This window comes from Danio aesculapii, chromosome 13 (assembly GCF_903798145.1).
Source record: "Danio aesculapii chromosome 13, fDanAes4.1, whole genome shotgun sequence".
NCBI classification, from domain to species: domain Eukaryota; kingdom Metazoa; phylum Chordata; class Actinopteri; order Cypriniformes; family Danionidae; genus Danio; species Danio aesculapii.
This window is the reverse complement of record NC_079447.1, coordinates 45,746,532-45,764,410: the sequence shown is the minus strand read 5'-3', so window position 1 is coordinate 45,764,410 and position 17,879 is coordinate 45,746,532. Positions and strand designations below refer to the sequence as shown.

Genomic DNA, 17,879 nt, shown 5'->3' with positions numbered 1-17,879 from the left:
AGTAGCTGGAACACATTGTCTTCAATGGTATTTCTTTCCTACTATGGAAATAAATGGATGACAGCAACCAGAAATCTTCAAAATAGCCTCTTTTATGTTTAGCAGAAGACAAAAACTCTTAACGGTATAAAATCGCACAAGAGTATCAGCACTATCAGCACAAAACAGAATATCAGTCTTGCTGTGTGAGCAGCCTATTAAAAAAACGACTCAACTAATGGTAGTGTTTGGGGTGGGACTGCTTGTCAATCAATATATATAACAGATGATTGAATACTGTTATTAGTAGGCCATTACCTACCATCTCTGTACCACAGCGCTTCAGGCTGCAGATTAGCCAGATTGGGGTTAATGGTCATTTTGCAGCTCAGGGTGACCTTATCGCCTTCTTTTCCAAAAGTCACATCAAACGTCTCAAGGAAGGTGATGTTAATCTTTGTGTACTTGATTTCAGGTAGAATGGCATCTGAAGAAGAATTATTTTTTAAATCATATTTGTGGTAACATTTCACAATGGGGTTGTATTAGTTAATGTTAGTTAATGAATTTACTAACATTAATAAACAATAGCTATGTTTCCATCCAAAAATGTGAATTAACTTTATGCGCAAAACTGGATTATTGCATAAAAGACGCGCGAATAAAGCAGCGTTTCCATCGAATGAGTCAAAGAGAACAAAATCCTCACTTCCTGATTATCTGGTGGCAAATATCAACAGTAAAAACAGAATTTGCTGCGGTAGGAGAAGCTGCGAGAATCTTTTCTTCATTTAATAAATGACTTGCGCCTCAGAAGACAACCCTGACACGCAGTGAACGCGCGGTGGTGTTTGAAGGCGTGAGACTCGGAGCACAAACGCTCTTGATTCTGGAAGTCATTAATAATATAACACTGATACTGAGATGATTAGGCGTTTTAGAATGATAAAAACAACATTTCAGATGTTTTACAGTGTGCTCAGCCTGCTGGTTTGTCCATTTAAATACATTTTTATCATCACATGACTTCCTATAACAAAAATCACATTACTTTTTTTAATGCGCATACTGGAATTTGTATGGTAAAAGTGTTTCCATCGCAGTTTATGTGCATCTTTTCTTATTGAATAAAAAGTTTATCCTACTCAGTTATGCGCATAGGTTTTTTATGCACATATTCAAAATTTTTGCGCATCTTGGCGTTTCCATCAAACGTTTTTTATGCGCATATCCAAAATGCATTTCCAAAATAGGTGGATGGAAACGTAGCTAGTAACCAGTACATTTATTACTGTATTTGTTTATGTTAGTTAACATTAATTAATGGAAATAAAGCAGTTGGTTTATTGTTAGTTCACTGTTCATTGTTAGTTTACATTGGCTACGTTTACATGGACATCAGTAATCGAATGATTTGCATTAATCTGAATAAGAGAATAATATAATTAAGGTGTTTACATGAGTTTTACATTGAATGTTGTCCTTTCATGGTCCTGTTTTACATGATATAGCACATAATTCGATTAGCATCATTGCATGACTGCGCAATCCACGTTTGCTTCAGAGTTTTATGTTATTTCAGGTGATTCATTTTTAATTTGTCAACTTTAACTGTAGTTTAGCACTTTCACTTTCATTTGGGAGCATTTTATGCATGCCCCTCTTGACAAACGGCATATTGGATATGACTATGAACTGCTGGTTCATATTGCATGCCAAATGGGAGAAAAAAAGTCCACATTTCGTGGTGTATGTGTCTGTGGTCCTGTGGAGAATAGTGTCAAACAGCCATGTGTGTATAGACTCTTCTGTCGCAAAACATGGCAAAAGTCCTACATGACGGTAATAGCTTGATTACGGTGTTTACATGCCTGTACTGCACTTCAATAATGCGACTAAAATCAGCATACTCCACATGTCTTTATTCGATTTCTGTTTGGTTCGATTTTGACCTTAATCTAATTAAATTAATCAAAAATCACTGTTTACATGGTAGACTCTTAATCAGAGTATTGTCTTAATAGTATTAAAATCTGATTATTGGTGTCCATATAAACATAATCATTGTTCATGTTTCTAAAAGTGCTGTTGACTTGGAAATTCGCTGGATGTTAAACAACTAAATAAATTCATATATGCAAAGAAAATAAAACTATATTTTGCAAATGAAGTTATGTGTAATAAAATGAAAGGACACAGGGATAAAGTATAGCACTTTTCATGTTAACTCATGGCACATTGACAAATGTTAAGCATGAATTTGGATGTTAATAAAGCATTAGTAAATGTTGAACTGTGATTAATGAACGCTGTATAAGTATTGTTTATAATTGGTTCATAATTAGTACAACATTAACTAATGAACCCTTACATTAAAGTCTAACAATACTTGTTATTCTTTCCCTATTGAATGGAGGCTTTGCCACTTACACTGGTAAGGCATCCAGGAATAGGGTGTAGACTTCTCTTCCTCTCTGCACCCTATAAAGCAGACACCACAAGAAAATGATCAACCTTCCTGCAGTTCAAATAAGTCAATTCACATTTCTGACTACACAAGAAGAAAAAACAAACACATGAATTGTTGATTTTGGTTTCTCTAGCAAATGAATTTTAAAAGCATTGTACGCTTTTTTTTTGGAAATGGGCTCAAGTCACCTAGTGACTTAGTTAAAGTCCTAGTGAGATTTAAACAGTCTTTAAAATCTACTAGTTTTTAATCCATTCAGTCAATTTCCAGGTCTGACAGGAGTACGTTTAGCTTAGCTTAGCATAAATCATTGAATCAAATTAGACCATTAGCATCTCGCTCAAAAAATAAAAAATTGAGGTTTAATATTTTTTTATCTAAAAGGTCCTGTGAAGTGCTTTGAAATCTGCATTTTTTTTATTCGATGTTTGATGTATAATCTCACTTGAAACATGATGAGAGGGTGGAACATAAGACCCTTTCACACATACAGATCTTTCTATGTTTACAAATACAAGCTAAGCTGTTTAGAGCTCATTTCTGGTTAATTATTTCAGAATTTACTGGTATTTTGGAATGGATGTGTAAATGGTCTTTTTCGGAAAAAATTCCAAAACATTCTTGCCTTTGTGAACAACATTTTTTTTATTTATCTGTAAAGTCGTTCCGGAAATTTAGTGGTATCACTGTCTGAAAGGGGCTATAAAGTAGCTCCTTCCCTTTAAAAAGAACAGCCAATAGTGCCTTGCTTTATCACCGCTGTGCCAGCGATAACGGTTGAGCTCAAGTGCATTAAATGTAAAGAAGGTGCCACATACTACAGAGCATTTGATTGGTCACGATTTGATAAGAAACTGAAGTATGAGGTGATGTGAATAAAACTGTTGATCCATTTAAGCGGAAGTAACAAACTACAAGCTTTAGTTGTTCATATCAGTTTTATATCTTCTAAACACGAATTTTGTCACTGTTTTGGTGAACTTTAGGTTATAGATTTCCAACAAAAATAACAATACTGATATTAACTTCTAAAAAGCTTTATTTTAATTTCATGGGACCTTTAACACTTGAAACTTCTGTAGTAAGACCTTTAGAATATGAAAAGTTCCTCTTTTCTAAGCTGATAGGGCTAGATAACTATACTATGAAATATACTATTTTGACAGATTCTCAATTTCTGTGGGCACAATGATATTATCCAGTGCTAAAATAGTCTGCTGCGTAATATCATTGCGCTTCCTGCAGGCATTGTACAGCAGAAAAGTTCTGTGATTATTACGCTAGAATAAAAGTATAGTTAGGGCGGCGCTGTGGTGCAGTGAGTAGCACTGTCACCTCACAGCAAGAAGGTTGCTGGTTTGAGCCTCGGCTAGGTCAGTTGGCATTTCTGTGTGGAGACTGTATGTTCTCCCCGTGGTTACGTGGGTTTCCTCCGGGTGCTCCGGTTTCCCCGACAGTCCAAAGACATGTGGGATAGAGGAATTATGTAAGCTAAATTGTCTGTAGTGTATGTGAGTGTTTGGGTGTTTCCCAGTGTTGGGTTGCAGCTGGAAGGGCATCTGCTGCGTAAAACATATGCTGGATAAGTCGGCGGTTCATTTCGCTGTGGCAAACTGTGATTAATAAAGGGACTAAGCTGAAAATAAAATAAAGAAAAGTAAGGTTCCTAGCCATATCAGCCTAAAAAAGACCAACTTTTCATTTGCTGTCGGTTTTTGTACACTATGTAACTACAAAAGTGATAAGCGAAAATGATCAAAATTTGATAAATCAGGGAAATTATTAAAATTATTATTTTTTTATTATTTAAGTGAGATGCTAATGGTCTAATCCGATTCATTGACTTATGCTAAGCTAAGCTAAAAGAGCTCCTGCCAAACCCGAAGATTGCCTGAATTGATTCATAAATGGTCAACTGTTTTGCTCTGGGTAACTTGTAAAATGAGCCTATTTCCAAAATAAAGTGGAGTGTTCCTTTAAAAACCAGAAAATACAAGAAAAAGGCTTACTCTTCACAATGATGGAGGCCTGGGAGGAAGCCTGTCCATGCGAGTTTGAGGCTACAGCCGTGTACATTGCAGTGTCATCAGTTGCGCACCTACAAAAGCAGGCATAACTCATTCACAGGTGTCTACAGCTTCAATCAATACACGGCTGGATCGCAACACCATCTTCACCCACTCCACTAATTAATCAGTCAATAAATAATCAGCAAGATTGCTAGTTGATTGGATATATGCCACAGTCATTTCCTAATTGACATTTGGAAAGCACATAAAGTGCTTCCCCATCATGATGGATAAATTGGCAGTTAACTAATGCTCTAATGTCAAGAGGATAATTGCTCCAAACTAAATGCTAATGTAGAGCAGCGCCTGTTTTTCGAGACGTGTTCAACACCGGGGAGGCTTTGAGGCTTGAATGGCAACAGGAGACGCAAGGGAAAAGAAAATGAGAAGACTGCAATGTGACCTTCGGTGTGACCGTACTATTTTCGAGCCGGTTCTCCTGGCCCCTGGGGGTCTTGAAAAGCATGGCTGCTTGTCAGAAAAAAAATGAAAGGTTTGGTCATTTTAGAGGAAATGCGGAAAGCTAAGATTCACCTGTGAGGTTTGGCCTTCAAATGCAAGAAGCCGTCAGGAAAGTGACATAAAGGCCCCTGAGTTTTTGTGGCACTGACAGGCTGACAGCAGTGAAAGTCATCTCTCTGTAAGGCGCCGGAGTGTCAGATGACACCAAGCTCAGCACTTTGACAAGAACAGCTGACAGGATCTCAAGACGTGGGCGGCGCACCAACCAGCCCTGGACTAAATTGGAAAAGTTCACTTGCAATCCCATTGACATGACTGCCTTTTGTGGAAATCCACTTCTTAGTTATGTTTAATTGTCTTTATAGAAATGAATCACAGGAAATCTTTAAAAAAAAAACATCTTTATGCAGTACATTGCTAAAAAGTAAAACTTTTTTTTTTAATTAATGTAATAACCATTTGCTCTGAATATACTATGACTATTTTACAATTGTTTAATACAGTAAGTTGTGTATTTTATCAATTTTGTATTAACGTTATTAATGTTTTTTTTATTACTGTCTTTAATTTATTGGCTAAAAGTAAGAATATTACTTTTAATAATGATAGACAGTTTTATAGCCTTCAATTTTAGCCTTCCTGTGAACTTTTAATTATTATTTAAATATTTCCCTAGTGATGTTTAACAGAGCGAGGACATTTTGCACAGTATTTCTTAATATTAATAATAATAATAACAACAATAATAATCATCATCATCATCATCATCATCATTAAATAAATAAATATTTTTTACTGCCAAGGTCAATAGTACTAACCAATATTACTTGAAATATACACAGTAATTAAATAAATACACACAGAATTAAACCAGGTTTTGGTAAAACCCCAACAATACAAACCTAAAAAATAAAACAAAACAAAACAAAACAATTTTTGGAAAAATTTGTTATGTGTAATAACAATGGAAAGACAAGGAGAAAAGTACTGAACTACAGAAACGTTTTTAATACTTTATATCAGTGGTCCTTAGTGTGGTCCATGTGACGAGATCTTAAGCTACTGTACGAGATTAAATCGCGACGAGATTTCTCATCGAGGTGAAAAGTTGTCCGTAAGTTATGATGGAGCGTGAGGGTGAATTTAGCACTGAAAATTGGACGCAGGATTGGATTACAACCGCACATCAAGTGTTTTGCACACACCTGACAGGCTGGCCTCAGAGTTGCGCATCACTCAGTTGGGGTGGGTGAGTGTGACGTAACCGATTTTTTTTCTTCACCCGGGTTTAGGAGTTGCCGCATCCATAAGCAGAGGCCGCTACAACTGCAGCCACATGCATTAACCACAGCTCATATCATACAATGGAATAGCACTTTAGATTAAGCCATAATCGCTGTAAACACTAATCGAATTAAGACGCAGAGTATTAATATCTCTGTCACATTAGATTTTGTGATTTTCTTAAAAATCTATTTTGCATTCATATATTAGCTAAATATTTTGCAGCGTTCGCATGTCATTTACTGCACAGAATTAATTAAAACAGAAATAAAATAACATTCATTACCAGTTGATTTTAAAAAAGCACCTAAATAGTTTTGCAACTTGTGATTTTTTTTTTTTCTTCAGTTGAATAAAATATTTTACATTCATGTATTTCATCATTGAAGATTTCTTAAAAATACTGTAAAAATCTTGTCTCGTTTCGTTCTCGTGAACCCAATCTCGTGTCTCGTCTCGTGGAGTAAGTGTCTCGTCACACCCCTATAGTGGTCCTCAATCATTTTATCATGGGGACCAGTCATCACTTCACAATTTTACCGTGGACCGAGGGGGAGGTGCAGTGTTTTGTAGTTGTTGAGGAAGACAAGCTGACAAAACATTGCTGTAACTCTGATACAAGTTTTATTTATGGGGAAAAAAATCACAAAGCACTGCAGTGTTTGGGTGTTCTGTGTTTGTCTGAGATAAAGTCTGTGTAAAATGTGTATATTTCATACAAGCATAAGCTGATCAGTCAATTCTTGTCACGTGATTCGGGGTGCGCTCACAGGATTCATTCAACTGGGTGGTCTGGAAGGCGACTGGTCTGGAAGGCGTCACGCCACTTGTGAGCACCTCCATTGGAAACCACGAACTTACGCAAAGTCTAGAAAAGATATGCAAACAGCCCCTAAAAGGCCACCATCATTTGGGATCTCCATCATATGATCTTCTTGCACAGCCATGGTGGATTCAGCTGATTTGTTGACAAATAAATTGTGGATCTATTCCTTGGCAGTTCGTAGGTCCTTCACTGGGCCTTTTCCCCTTAGCAAATAAACTTTCCAAGGATTTCTGTTTCTTACTTATTTTGCTGCTTGTGAGTTAAATTTGGGTGCTCAAGTGACCGAGATGTAAGCAAGAGAATACAGTCATTTCTCAACATAAAAGACTTTTCAAAATAAAAGATTTTTCAGGCTCAGATAATAAAAAAAACTGAAATCATTAATGATTTCTTGTGCGGCCCTATACCAATTGATCCATGGACAGGTACCGGTGCAGCTTAAAGACGCCTCTCATATGTAGAATGAAGTCACATGAATTGCTCAGGTGTAAGTTTTTCACTGACTCCAACAGAGTGTAAAAATCTTGATGTTCTGTGGGTCTCGTCTATCAAATCTGAGCTTTATTTTGTATTTTATATTGGATTCAAGTCAGGTGATTGGCTGGGCTATTCTACAGCTTGATTTTCTTTGTCTGAAAGCATTTGAGAGATTCCTGTTTTAGATCATTGACTCGCAATGTCCACTTTGGTTTCATCTTCATCATCCTGGTAAGATGCTGGACTGAAGCAGCTAATATTAATTTACAATGATGAAAGGGCGGAGGATTGATGATAACTACTGAGAGATTTTAGCTGCTGTCTGGGCTTTCACTGCATTTCTACCCCTTCCTTTCTTCATGTGTTCAGTACTTTTTCCCTGCGCCATTTTAACTTAATTTGTAGACTAATTAGATTTGTTTTCTTTGCATTTATGGATTTCCTTGGTTGTTACCAACATCCGGTGATAATTTCAGGTCAACAGCACTTTAAGAAATATGCTTTCTGAGAAAAATGGTGACGTGTTCAATACTTATTTCCCTCATTGTCTATATATATATATAGATTTCTTGTCAAAAACAGGAAGAAGAAGAAGAAGAAGACAAAAAAGAAGATGATGAAGTTAGAACCACTAACATTAAACCTAAAATTTATTTAATGTTGCATATGCAAATTAATTTATTGGATAAATGTTTATTTCATTTTTAAATCTTCCTGTAAATTCCTTTACTTCTTCTAATGAGCATTAAACCCAAGTCTTGTCCTTCATTGTCACACACTCAAGTTTGTCATTCATTCTGTTCAATACCGATCAACAATAAACCACATTCTGTCACTGCATCACTAAAAATTCCCAAAAATGTAAAGTTAAAATTACTTGAGGATGGTGAGAGAGTGGAATCCAGCATTACCCTCCACAAAGTACTTTCCAGAGGAAACGTCCAAGATGACATCATCCTTGAACCTGTTAGAGATAATAACAATATATTAATAGAATATAATAGAATAATTAATAGAATATAGTACAAACGTTTGTTTATCATTGATTTCAAATATTAAGAATTATAGACAAAACATAAATGGTTCCCTGTAATGTTTTACTTGTAGTGGCCACTTTATTAGGTACAACAGTTCAACTGCTCGGAAATGCAAATATCTAATCAGCCAATCACACAGCAGCAACTCTATACATTTAAGTGTGTAAGTGTCCAAAACAGTCTGCAAAAGTTTTAATCAAGCATCAAACTTTGAGGAACTCACGATATAAGTCATATTACGATACAAGTTATCTCACATCCTAATAACGATATATACACCGTAAGAAATATATGTTAATTAACAGTTTCCGTTTTTTGTGTATTTTCTGTGTATTTACGTTTGTGAATTGCATTGTGGGGGCTCGATCTCTGCTCTGTCGACTTTTGATGTTGAAAATTTAACTGTACAGTTTAGCAAAGTGACTTTTACTGACATTTTAGTAGTTTGAAATAATATAATGTATAAAAAATAATATTTAGAGAAATAAGTCTGTAAAATAATAGAAAATAGACTGGCAGTTTATTACCAGGTTTTTGTGGCATAATATACAACATCAACCGAGACAATATATCACTTTAAAGTTTAAACTATTGAAAAATATAAATAAAAGTCACTTTTTCCAACTTTTCAAGGCTACATTTTTTCAAGGAAAAACTAAAAAAAAAAGCATGAATTAAAATGCTCATTTACAGATATTTTTACAGTGTTTTCATATGTCATTCATACATCATATCAGTGTATTCATATATCATTTTCTGTAATTTACATACACTGACCACATACAGTAGTAATGACTATTTATTTTTTTACATTTTAAAATATGTACTTAAAATTTTTCTCATTCATATGGGATCCTATTTCTCACTTTACATACAGATGCTGGAAATATAAAATAAATGTTAATGAAATACAAAACACTTTCAAAAACGAATGATTATACAGGCCAAAATATCCCTGTATAAAACTGTGTAAAATATCACTGCATAAAATGCAAAATGTAAATATTGTACTTTCATATTGCAAATTTCTCACAATACTGTTATTCATGTTACCGTCTGCAATGCCATGTAATATTTCACTCATATAAATAACTCTTGAAAAAGTATTACCATAAATAATAGATCTCATTGCCAAAACTTTGTGAAGAAAACTTCCTGAAAGGGAACGCATAATTAATTTTTATTTAATTAGTAATGCTTAGGGCTCATTTGATGATTTAAAGTGATTAAATTAAGTCAACATTTAAGTTAGATATGTTTATTTAGAGTTTGCTTACAGCTGCGCACATTCTATCTTCAAGTTTGTTTTTATAAAAAAAAAAACTTTGTGTGGGAAGTGCTGTATGCATATTTCCATCCCCATTTTGTACATACGCCACATTTATAAATGAGAGCCAATGTATTTTGTGATGCCACAATATAAATCATAGAGCATAATATAAAACAATACACTTTTTATTTTGTCCATATGATATATATTGTTATATTGCACAGACCCATAATATCACGAATGAGCAAAACGTGTCTGCCACACCACACAGGACTGGAGAATTAGAGGATGGATAACAGTGGAATATAAGAGGGCACATGGAACATCTATGTTGATATTTTATTGTTTATTATATTTTACTTATTTGTATGCAGCAATAATTTATGAGGGGCTGTTGTCTACTTTCTGTTTGTGGTTTGTTATATTTAAAGTTCCTTCCTCCCTGAATTGTGATTTTTCTTTTTTTTTAATACAGTGATTTAAGTAAGTTTGAACATGGCATGAGTGTTGCTGACTGGTCAGGGTATTTATACTGAAATTGCTAATCTATAAGAAATGTAGATCTGATCACTACAATAAAGTTCAATAAAAATAAATAATGCAAAATGAAATAAAAGTAAATCAGAGAAGGTGATGTTCTTGAGAGCTGGGATCAAACTACAAATCTCACCTGCACCAAAATCAGATTGGTGAAAACTTTTCTAGTCTGATAAGTCTTGATTTTTGCTGCATCATTTAGATGGTAATGTCAGAAATTGGCGTAAACAACATGGATCCATTTTCAAGAAAAATTGTTTGGTGGTTTAACGGGGTGGGAAATGATTTCTCTGCCCCTTAGTGCCAACTGAGCATTGATTAAGAGTATAACATGCCATGTCACAAAGTTCAAATACACTATAAAACATGCAGGGTTCAACAAAATTCATTCATGTTGTCCCAACACGTATCGATAAAGTAAACAAAGTTGTCCCAAAAAAATCTCAAGAATTTGGTAGTTTCAGCTCATTTTAAGTAAGTAGTTTGAACAAACGGCAAAATGTTTTCTCTATTTTTTTGATCCCCATGGAAAATTTTGTGAACTTTCCAAAATCTATGCTATGAAGAAATAAGACTGTTCCAAAGTCAAAAAGAGGTACTACAGTATAGGCAATGAAAATATGATTCTTTAGATTTACTGTTTTTTTTAAGGTAAATGGTTGCAAACAATTTATATGGGCTGAATTTAAACAAACAAATTAAGTTGAACATTACTAAATTTAATCAGTTTGTTAAAATTTAGCCACCATATATTGTTAGCAATCACTTACTTTAAAAAATGTTAATCCAATTTATAATTTTCCAGTGTGGAACTTGCAATGTGTAGCTAATAAAGTGGCCAGAAAGAGTATAACCACAGACATAAATCTGCAATTCCAAACTCATAGCAACTGGGGCTGCACAATATATTAAAACATTTTCGTTATTATAAGAAAATGCAATATTCATATCACAAAGCATGAAATAAATTACTTTTATTTAGTAATGCACCAAAATTAATATTCAGAGCCAAAACCAAAAACTTTGAATGCACTTGGCCGAAAACAGAGACCGAAAATGCTTTTTTTGTAATAATTATTTATTCTTTTATTAAATAAAACGAAAAATGTATATACAGTTGAAAACAAAATTATTAACCCCCCTTTGAATTTTTTTTTCTTTTTTAAAAATTTCCCAAATTATGTTTAAAAGAGCAAGGAAATTTTCACAGTATGTCTGATAATATTTTTTCTTCTAGGGAAAGACTTATTTGTTTTATTTCAGCTAGAATAAAAGTAGTTTTTAATTTTTTAAGAACTATTTTAAGGTCCAAATTATTAGCCCCTTTAAATATTTTTTTTTTACGATAGTCTACAGAACAAACCATTGTTATACAATAACTTGCCTAATTACCCTAACCTGCCTACTGTAGTTAACCTATTTAACCTAGTTAAGCTTTTAAATGTCACTTTAAGCTGTATAGAAATGTCTTGAAAAGTCACTTTAAGCTGTATAGAAGTGTCTTGAAAAATATCTAGTAAAATATTATTTACTGTCATCATGGCAAAGATAAAAATAAATCAGTTTATTAGAAATGAGTTATTAAAACTATTATGTTTAGAAATGTGCTGAAAAAAATCTTCTCACTATTAAACAGAAATTGGGGAAAAAATAAACAGGGGGGCTAATAATTCATTAGGGCTAATGATTCTGACTTCAACTGTGAGACTCTTTAAATTTAACCCAATAATTTACATTATAGTGATTTCAAATAACATTTTTTGTTTAGGTTAAATGTTACATTGCAGGAAATATCACCCTATAAGAGCAATTTCGCATATTTTCCCAGTATTGTTTAGCCCTAATAGTAACATTACTTCTGCACAGTTGTTTGAGCAAAGAAACCTTACCATTTGACATGTGGGGTGGGATATCCCTCTACGGTGCAGAAAAGTTTAATGGCACTCTTTTCGAACACAGTGTGGGACCTCAGTCTAACCACAAATGCAGGGCCCCTGATCATGGACTCCTCCCGAATGTATTTCTCAGGCATCTTCCTCTCGACCTAATGAGTCAACAATTAAAAGAAATCATCAGTTTGAAGTGTTTTTGGCTCCTATAAACCTTATGCTTGATGATATACAGTTGAAGTCACAATCATTAGCCCTCCATTGAATTATTATTATTTTTTTATATATATTTCCCAAAGGATGTTTAACAGAGCAAGGAAATTTTTACAGTATGTCTGATAATATTTTTTCTTCTGGAAAAAGTCTTATTTGTTTTATTTCAGCTAGAATAAAAGCAGTTTTTAATTTTTTTAAATCCATTTTAAGGTCAAAATTATTAGCCCTTTTAATTTTTTTTAAGTCTACAGAACAAACCATTGTTATACAATAACTTGCCTAATTACCCTATCCTGCCTAGTTAACATAATTAATCTAGTTAAGCCTTCAAATGTCACTTTAAGCTGTATAGAAGTGTCTTGAAAAATATCTAGTAAAATATAAATATAAAATACTGTCATCATGGCAAATATAAAATAAATCAGTTATTAGAAATGAGTTTTTAAAACTATTATGATTAGAAATGTGTTTTAAAAAAATCTTCTCTCCATTAAACAGAAATTGTGGAAAAAATAAACAGAGGGGCTTATAGTTCTGACTTCAACTGTATATGTTCAGAGAGCCTGTTAACCACGTGTAAGGTAACACCAAATGTCTTTAACAAACCGTAAAATACATATTAACTAACAAAAGTTCTTTAACAACAGCATATCTAAATAAGAATATTGGAAAATAATGATACAGTAATTTATGATGCATTACCACTTGGTGGACTCTCTTCTGTGTTTGGTACTGATATTTCACCTCTTCAGCCACAGAGCTGAATAAAACAGATTTTTTATTTTGAAACATTAACACTGAGACCAAAACTGTACAGCAACTGAAGAGTTTAGATGCAAAAACCTCTAAATGTCATCTAAAATTAGCATTTTTATCAGGCCGCTTAGTGTGGGTTTAGTAATATTACGTTTATGGCAAAGAATAATTCCCTTTCATGGTCTTTGAGGTGAAATAACTCAACATTAACAAAGGAGGCTGAGAAAAATTGACATTTTCAATGGAAATTTCAGACGACACTTAGAGGTTTTTGCTAGGCATGGGCCGGTATAGATTTCTGACGGTTTGATAACCTTGGATAAAAGTATCATGGTTTCACAGAAAAAAAACATCAGTAAAAAAAAGTACACATACCTTAGGAACAGTATAGCAGAAAATATTTATGGTTTTAAATTCTTGACTCTTCCAAACTGCGGTATACCTTGAAAACAGTTATCATCCCATGCCTAGTTTTTGCATCTAAACTCTTAAACTATAAACTGTAAACAGCATTAGAGAAACGTAAAGGAATTCAACTATATGCATGAGTCAATAACATTTCATATCCTCTCATATTAATAATCGTTTTATTCACATGCAAATTATGCAAACATAAACAAGCATATCCTTATTCATGCTTTTAAAGCAACACCATCAGGGCAGTCTTTTGTGGAAAGAAAGAAGTAACTGAAGATATATACTGTACAATGTTTATTGTTTTTTTGTTTGTTTGCTTAAAAAAAATGCATGGTTCACAATAATTAGCTAGAGTTCTGATAAATTTTGAATAGGGCTGGGCGATTTGGCTTAAAATCAAAATCTCGATTAATTGAACATTTTAACTCAATTACGATTAATGAACGATTATTTTATTTCTTAAATTTTTTTGCTGCTGACAAGTTTTATAAGTCGTCTAAAGGCATCTCTGTCGCAGCTTCCAATTATCGTCAATGTAATGCAAAGTAAGGCTCAAGGATGAGTCTTTCGTCCTACTTGACCAGGGATCAGATGTAGCTGCAAAGTTAACAGAGTGGGGTCACGTGACACGTAGAGAAAGTGATTGAAAAAATCGTCCTGGAAAATTTTGATTGATTATAGGTTCTGAATGCTGATTGAGATTATTTTTTGATTAATCGCCCAGCCCTAATTTTGAATACGGATCCTTTAACTTATCATCAGGCTAACAATAAATAGCATCATCACAAGTAAAATGCTAACTTGGTGAAAAGTTCCATTTATTTAAAATACATACTAGGGCACCACAATAAATAATTTCAGCATCGTTATCACAATGTGATAATTCACAATAGACACATCACAGGATATAAAATGTTGATTTATCGTTTGCATGTGTTTTTGATGTCTAGAATTGTATAATGATTTTAAAAGCATTCAGGCTTGAGAAATTGTACCACTTGTGACTTTAACAACAATTCATTTTATTAAAATATTTTTATTTTTATCATTAAATTACTGTACGTAAATACTGTTAGACTCGGGAAACGATAAAACACTTTATTTTTGTTGTATCGTTTTGTTAATTGTATTTATAGATTGTTCTTAATTGTATTCATAGATGTGCAAATACATAAATGCACTGCAAATGGCACAGACCACAGTGGAAATGTGTAAAAAATGTATACATTGTTTATTAGATTTTTATGGAGATGCAAATAGTAAACATCAATTCATCAATCATTAAATAAACACGTGCATGAAAATACTCACAACACATTCAAATACTGAAATGCACTGCATATAGCAAAGACCACACCAAAAACGTTATGGGGAAATATATTAATTGTTTATAAGACCTTATGTAGATGCTCTCCCACTGCAGAACCATCCCAATTGATCTAACATTATTAGTTCTTTCTAAATAGAGATATCAAGTCATCTGGTCATATTCCAATAAATAAAAACATATCGCAATGCTAGATTTTTCCAATATCGTGCAGCCCTAGTACATATATTTTCACATACACAATAAACCAGCATCTTTTTTCCCCTATTTTCATATATTAAAAATATCTAATTCTAAGCATCATGTTATTTAAATAAAATTAATTAAAATAAAATAATTTTAAAGTACAAAATGAAAAGCTTATCAAGCTTACAAAACATGTAATCTAATATCTGTATATTTAGTATAATAAATTTCCCTAATATTTACACGATTGCTCATGTGAAACTGTTATTCGGTTATTTACTTTTTGGCTCTTCATTTCAGTTTATTTTAAATACTTCGGTGTTACAAGTTATTAGCATTTTTTTAAATATCGTTATAACGTTTGACCAAAAGGTGGTGCTGTGACAAAACGTTTTGAGCACTTTCAGGGCACAGTCCCGAACACGCATACCATCCATAAAATATAGCAATTTTTGACATAAGTCAAAATGGCTGATGGCCAAAATGGCTGACCTGGAAAAATCAGACATCATTCGACTTGGACATGCTCTGCCGCATGTAAGAGACCAATTTTAGGAATTTTGGACCAAGGGTTGAGAAGTTATACGCAAAAAAAAATTATGATGGAAAATGTCGTCACAGGATGCGTTTCAATCAGCTTGAGCCAAAGAATCAGAGGAAAAAATAATTTGATTGTAGCCCATTCGGTTCAAAAGTTATAACGATAAACATAAGTGAAACTTTGGACAAGTGGTGGCGCTAGAGAGTTTAAGTTAAAGAGTTGTGGTTATGGTTGAAGATCAGACTGTCCTCTATCAGTGTGCCAAAGTTTGCACAAATGCCGTAAACAGTTCAAAGGGCTGCCATAGCGGACTCCCAGAGCGAAAGAAGAGGAAGAGGAAGCATGCCATCTAATATTTGTATATTTAGTATAATAAAAGTCCTTGATATTTACACAACTGATCATGTGAAACTGTTATTATTTACTTTTTTTTGGCTTCATTTCAGTTTATTTTAAATACTTTAGTGTGACAAATGCAGCCTGCAGTCTCTCTCTCTCTCTCTCTCTCTCTTAAATATGAGGTCACCTAAGCCGCATGCATAATTAGAACACAGTTTAACATGGAGTACAGCATGTCACACTGCAGGCCATGTCAACTTCCCTTAAGTATTTCATGTCAACCAGCCAGATGAAAAGTAGTAGTGACATAAAGGAAGGCTATCCATTATAGCTCGGCTACTGTTGGTAATGTGCTATATTAGCAGAGCTCCAACTGCTGGCAGATGTCGTTATGTGTTAAACATGATATTGTTACAGATGATGTTATGCGCTGCTATGTTATTAGAAGTAGCAGTATTGCCTAAGTCTCATTATTAGCCGTTGAAATTAGCTTGAGCTGCTGTAATTCTTCACCTTACCTAGAGTACTCTCGAGCAATAAATTTAGACTCTGTAGTGAGGTATTCTTGATCAAAATGCTTGTGTCCGGTAACGACTGCAGCCATGTTTGGCAGCTTCTAAGAAATCAAACCTGGAACATAAACATGCAGCATCTTTGCACACAAGACATAACAAAAATGCCTACATTGATAGATGCATTAACTCATACACTCCATATTCGGTATTTAAAATAATTTGGGACGAAGTATTGCACTAAATCCAGAGCGTAACCCACTCCTGCTGTGATTTAGATGCTAGGAAAGTCGACCTGTTTGTGGTGCTGAAGAGGAGGGGGTGTTCTGGAGCTTTGGGCCACAGGGAAGCCAAACTTCACAGCAGTTTAAAATTAGAGGTTGGGGGTTGGGATCAGACAGTCCAAGGAGATGGGTACAGTATTCAAGGGTGATTTCAACTGTATATTTGAAGATGCATGCAATTATTTTAATAATTGTACTTAAATACATAACAAATAACCAACTTTTCATGAATATTTACCCACTATTCAGGACAAATGAACTATACTGCAAATCAATATCCACAACAAAGACATTTTTATAACTCAATCATGCATAAACAACTCAAACGCAGTCACTTCATGACCACACAATAGCATCAATGTGCACATCAAACATATCTATATGCAGTTTTTAAGCAATATGACATACTAATAATCAGTCCTTTACATAATGCAACAATAATCATCAAATATGCCATCAGTCATTCCATCCAATACTTAAGACTACTTTAATTTTATTTTATTCACAAATAAAACAATGGCAAAGTGTATCCAGCTATTCATTCAATCAATCATATCCATAAAGCACTGAAACTAGTAATGAACCCCTTCAAAGTCAAGTGCAACTCTCACTCAAGCAAACATCCCACCAAAACTCTCCTTCAGCTTCAACAATATTAATATTTTTACAAGGACAACTTTCCATTATGATTTGACACCGAAACGTGTGGAAAAGTGGCCAAATATACTTACCCCAGGAGAATACAAGAGCGCGACGCGGAGGTAGATGAGCCTCTACCCGCCTGGGAGAAACCAGCTGATGAAAAGCAAAATATTACCCATATGGAATGCTGCCTCTCCCGCATCCCATTTATGGATAAGCATAAGACTATATATAGCATTTACACTAACTTCCCACATCATTTCGCACATATTAAGATACCAGACAGACATTTAAGCTCGATATTGGCATTTAAATAGCATGACTTTTTAAATAACACGAGGAGTGTAATGGTGTGTTGC

The 17,879-nt window shown here is 34.0% G+C and overlaps 1 protein-coding gene across 1 annotated transcript in view; it reads right to left on the bottom strand.

Moving 5' to 3' along the window:
- Nucleotides 1-17,690, bottom strand: part of myom2b (myomesin 2b) — a 92,539-nt gene extending 74,849 nt beyond the window's left edge. The window contains exons 1-8 of the mRNA XM_056471022.1: nucleotides 17,610-17,690; nucleotides 16,601-16,712; nucleotides 13,219-13,276; nucleotides 12,301-12,455; nucleotides 8,445-8,531; nucleotides 4,459-4,547; nucleotides 2,410-2,460; nucleotides 302-466 (exon numbers count right to left, since the gene is read on the bottom strand). Coding sequence (XP_056326997.1) covers nucleotides 302-466; nucleotides 2,410-2,460; nucleotides 4,459-4,547; nucleotides 8,445-8,531; nucleotides 12,301-12,455; nucleotides 13,219-13,276; nucleotides 16,601-16,686 — 691 coding nt within the window. The 5' untranslated portion in view covers nucleotides 16,687-16,712; nucleotides 17,610-17,690. The remainder of the gene's footprint in view (nucleotides 1-301; nucleotides 467-2,409; nucleotides 2,461-4,458; nucleotides 4,548-8,444; nucleotides 8,532-12,300; nucleotides 12,456-13,218; nucleotides 13,277-16,600; nucleotides 16,713-17,609) is intronic.
- Nucleotides 17,691-17,879: the final 189 nt, after the last annotated feature.